The sequence below is a fragment of the Pyxicephalus adspersus genome, chromosome 8 (assembly GCF_032062135.1).
Source record: "Pyxicephalus adspersus chromosome 8, UCB_Pads_2.0, whole genome shotgun sequence".
Taxonomy (NCBI): domain Eukaryota; kingdom Metazoa; phylum Chordata; class Amphibia; order Anura; family Pyxicephalidae; genus Pyxicephalus; species Pyxicephalus adspersus.
In genome coordinates, this window is record NC_092865.1 from 38,700,853 (window position 1) to 38,706,173 (window position 5,321).

A 5,321-nucleotide genomic window follows, 5' to 3' on the forward strand; every position below is an offset into this window, starting at 1 on the left:
TATCCCCTGCTGATCACCCTGTGCCAATTCATCCCCTTCTGATCACTCTGTGCCAATTTATCCCCTTCTGATCACCCTGTGCCAATTCAACCCCTTCTGATAAATTGGCACAGAGTGATCAGAAGAGGATAAATTTGTGTGCAGGCTTCTCCTCGCTGGGTCTGCAGGAAGGCGGAGACACGCGCTGCAGCCAGGAGGAGAGGAGAGAAGAAGAGAAGCACGCAGGATCGCGGGATCGCGGTATCGGGTAAGTATGTTACCGGTTTTAATTATTTTTTAAACCTGCATTCGCCGTATAGAACGCACCCACTTTCCCCCCCCAGTTTTGGGGAAGAAAAAGTGCGTCTTATACGCCGAAAAATACGGTATATTATTAGTAATTAAGCAAGCTGTGGTCACTAACATTGATGATTACTGAACAAGCATGATGCCCATGCTGTTCAATTTTCTGAGCTATAAAGCAGTCTCATTTGATCTTAAGAAGATAGGACACTTTTCCTAAGTTCCCTAAATATTTATATTAATATATTTATATAGGTTTATCTCTGCAGGTACAGAGTAATGGTACCTGGATCAGATTCCAATATACAATATTTGACCAATTGCCTTGATTTTTGGAGCTTTCAGGAGTGATAACACCATGCCAAGGAGGAAAGACATCAACCACAATCTTAGAGAAACAATGGGAAGGGCAATATGGACATTTTCAAACAATTTAAAGTCCACCACTCCACAGTGAGTGTCTAAAAAAAGACAGTGCCCAATATTACCAGGAGTGGATGCCCCAACCAATGCACCCCAAGATGAGAAATTGTAAAAAAAAAAAAAACTATGAAGCTACATCTATGACTAAAAGCTTCAGTTAGCATGTAAATAAAATATTGACAATACAATTAGGAAAAGACTAAACAAGTATGGCTTGTTTGAAGGGGTTGCCAGGAGAAAGGCTCTTTTCTTTAAAAAGAACATAGTTACATGGCTAGGGTTTGTAAGGTTGCATCTAAACAAACCACAAAAACAAAGGGAAAAATATCCTTTAGACAGATGAGACCAATTTGGAGGTATTTGGCCATAATCCATGGAACCACTTTTGGTGAAAACCAAGAACAGCATATCTCCACAAACACCTAATACCAAATGTCAAGCTTGGGAGTGGAGGAGGTGATGGTTTGGGCTTGTTTTGCAGGCAAAGGACCTGGGTACTTTGCAGTCATTGAGTTGACCATGAATTCCTCTATAATCATAGAGGGCAAATGTGGGGCCATCTGTATGATAGCTAAAGCTTGGCTGAAACTGGATCTTACAACAAGGCAATGGCCATGCTTTCTGATTTATTAAAGCTCTCCAATTCTCCAAGGGTGATCAAATAAACCTCAAATGGATATGGTTCAGGATTGAAAACATTTGCTAGCAAATAGCTAATGGCTTTTTAAGAATTCCATTCCCGATTAGCTGGATCACCCAGCTTCACTGATGAAAGTGTATCCTCTCCAGCCTTGGAGAGCTTTATTAAATCAGGCCCAATGATTTTAGCACATCAACAAATCTACAAAAAATGACTCTACATAGATAAATAGGCCAAAATTCCTTCACTACAGTGAGATCAGAGACTGATAAAGTTATACAGAAAATGATTACTTCAAGTTATTGCAGCTAAAGGTTCTATATGCCACTGATTAATGGGGTGCACTTTATTTTCAAACATGACTTAATTTTGGTCTTATTATTTTTAAATATACATGGTGGAATTTGGTGCATGTTTTACAGCTTAGGTTAGATTTAAATATTTTTATATCCTGCTAATGACCGGGTGATTAATTTTTTATGTCGTGATATGTCACACCTTAGAACTGAATGAGAATGTACTTTGCATTTTCTATATATATAAAATTGTGTGTACTGAGGGACGGCAATCCTTATGATGCAGTATTTTGAAAAATTAATTGAGGGAACATTTTTTGAAGGAGAGACAAACGTAATAAAAACAAAAAGTTTTATTTCCTATTTGAGCCAATACAAATGGCAGCTTTAAATACATTTTAAACAGAGGGACTGTAAGTTTGTCAAAGGAGCTCACCACTGGCCTTGGTTCATGTTAATTTAATAATAGTCAAATAAATACCAACCTTCACAAAGAGGCATGGGGCGCCAGTCATTTTTGGTGCATGTAAGTTGAGGAGATGTAGAAGGCTTATATCCAGAATTACATGAAAAGTCTAACGTCTCTTGGTCATTATAACGAGATCTAGGATTATTCACTTTTCCATTATTAATTACTGGTGGACGGCAACTGATTTCTGTGTAAAATGAAGTATACAATAAAAAGTAGACAAACAGAAGATATATTACTTTTTTTTTTTTTATTATACACTGCTCAAGAAATGAAGGGACCTTCAACCAACACAGTATATTACCAAAACAATTAATTTTCTATCATAGCAGATTGCACAATTAAAAAGTTTATGTGATTGTCAATCATTTTTTTCTGCTTCAGAGCAAATAACAGATGGACAGGAGGTGAAACAGCAAATCAAACCCTAAAGGAATGCTTTTCTTTTTTATCAGTTTTTCAACTTTTTCAATTTGATTTTGAATCTAGCTCTAGTGAGTAAATGATTTTGCTTTCATTGATCGTTCAATATTGAACATGTGCAACATGTGTTCCATCAGCGTTCCCCTAAGTTTTTGAGCTTGTATTTTGGTAGTATAATATATTTGCTTTCATACATGTTTTACATGCTGCATGTGATACAAGAGCAATAGCAAAGTAGTATATCTCCACAGCCACAGATTTCCAACCTCATGGAACTACCCTGTGTTAATAGACTCTGAGGCAAACATGTAATCAATAGTGGCTCTTTGTCCCCTTGGTTTCAGGCCCTGTATGTTATCCCGGTGTTTTTTCTATATCTTAGTTAGTTGTTCCCTCAATCATCTCAATCAGGATTTATTTTTCCTTAGTGTCTGTTAAATCCAGTTTCACCTGAAATTTTCTAATTGATCGTATTACATATGTATCGAGTCCGAATTAGTTCTATTAACTTTTATGTTTACTATCATATGTGTGCATCTATAAAAATTGTTGATGACTTTTAAGGACAGTCTTTTTTTACTGTTTTTTTAACCTATAGTAGTGTAATTTGAATTTTGTAAATATATCATTTATTTTCTTGGTCATGCTATCTATAACAAATATGGTCAACACAAGTCAATATTTTAAATAAATGAGTGAATTTCTGCACTGTCAAGACCTGGCAACAGTACTATTGGATGGTTAAATGGGCTTATAGGTTGCATATAGGTTGCATTTCAGATTGTGTCAGCTTAACAGAAGACCAAACCATTTTGTTGAAATATCCGTATAGATATCTTGGGCTAATAACCCAAGTGTAATTGGTTATTGGCCCAAGATATCTAACGGGGCCTTTTTATATATTGTTACAATATAGATTCATTAATTTTGGGTTAACCCTAATAGGCACGGTCCTTTTTCCAGTCACTTGGTGTCTGTCTAATTATTTATTACTGTACATACTCAAATATAAACTGAACCTACTTTTAACTGAAAAAACAGGAAATCTTAAGTATAAGCCTAGGGCACAAAATGCAGACATCACTGCTAACATTAAAAACTGTTATTCAACAGGGCATTAATATTGGTCATAAGTAGGAGGAGCTGTGTTACAATCTGTCAGATGGTAAGAGAGTCTGGTATACACTAATGACCCAAGTTATAAACTAAAATTGTTTTTCTAATGGCATTTCCAGGTAAAAACAATGTTGGTTAATACCTGGAGTACATACAGTATGTGGAATGTACTTATGTCCCATCCCATGTTTTCATGTTCAGGCTCAGTAACCATTGTGAATAAACAATTTGTTGCATTACAAAGCAGTATAAAATGTCTCCAGACACCTGTAGAAAAGATGTATACTTTTTTGTAAATATTATTATTATTATTATTATTATTTAATAATAATAATGTTGTTTATATTGGTTTTGTTAGAGATTGGACCTGTATTGATAGGCATAATATTCTTACCTTCACATGTTGGTGGGAATTCATTCCATTCTCCTTCAGATGTACAGAAAATCTCAGAGACACCAATAAGTTTCTGTTTAGCATTCTTACATTCAAATCGTATTACTTGACCAACAGAATATTCTTCTTCATATGAGGTACTTAGAAGATTTACATTGCTGTCAACTTGAACTGGTGGACAGTATCTCACTAAAAGGGAAAGGAGAAATGAATCATTTTATGACACTTTTCAAAATCATTTTATAATAAAAAAGGAAAAAAGTATAAATGGGCTCTTTACACAAAGTGTGCCATTCTCTTATAGAAATGTATCTTCCCTAAAATATAAAGATAAATGCTCAAAAAGTTTTCACTGAGAGTAACATAAGAAAGAACTATACCTTTAACAGAGGTAGGAAATGTAGGTAGGTTGACTCTGATGTGTCAGCAAAATCATTTGCAAATCGTAAAGCATGACGACGTGTACTTGTCATTGATAAATGCAACCTTATACACAATGCCACATCCAAATGGCAAACTACAGTACATAGAAAGAAACATGGGGATTGCAAGAAATGGGTCCTGAACCTTTGAAATATATGTGGCCATGCTGATACAGTACTGGTTCAAGTACTCTGAACTCTTGAAGTGGAAGATGTATTCAAATATATGGATCTGATATAATTCTAAATTCTGCTTGGTATTTTTGTGTGTGATGAAATGCAAACAGCTCTAGTCAGTTTTATGTTTCCTCTTATGAGTGAGTTTAAGTTCAGAATGGTATTTCTCTGATTGAATGGCCCTGATTCACTAAGCGAAATCTCAAGCTTGCTCGCACGTTCCTAGTCGCGATCCGAAATCGGAAGCCATCACGCAATTCAGCAACTGAATGAGCTCGCTGTTGGAGCCAAACATCCCCGGCAGTTTTACACTGGCGAGCTTGCATTAAAAGTCACTGTTCTCCTAAAAAAAAGCATCCTTTCTAATAGCACACATATTACCCTTAGCCCTAAAAAAATTATTTGTGCTGTTCAAATGTTTAAAACATCTATATGCGCTAAGAAAAAGGCATACTTTAAAATCACTTATTTCTTTCCTGTTGAGAAAGAGTTAACCGAGTTCAGCTCCTCTACATAGGCGCCTATCTAAAGGCTTACGATGCCTGATCGGAGGAGTAAGTCTTGCGACTTTCCGCAGGTAAACTTGCCTCGGCTTTGCCATCGGACTAGATTTTCCCACAAAAGTCACAAGCACACACATGTTCTTGTTTGCTTCTTATAGATGTGTGTATATATATAT

General features: G+C 35.9%; 1 protein-coding gene across 1 annotated transcript in view; it reads right to left on the bottom strand.

Moving 5' to 3' along the window:
* The window catches only part of CFH (complement factor H), a 33,794-nt gene that overhangs the window by 3,785 nt on the left and 24,688 nt on the right, over window positions 1-5,321 (bottom strand). Inside the window, exons 5-6 of the mRNA XM_072420101.1 lie at window positions 4,044-4,232; window positions 2,127-2,297 (exon numbers count right to left, since the gene is read on the bottom strand). Coding sequence (XP_072276202.1) covers window positions 2,127-2,297; window positions 4,044-4,232 — 360 coding nt within the window. The remainder of the gene's footprint in view (window positions 1-2,126; window positions 2,298-4,043; window positions 4,233-5,321) is intronic.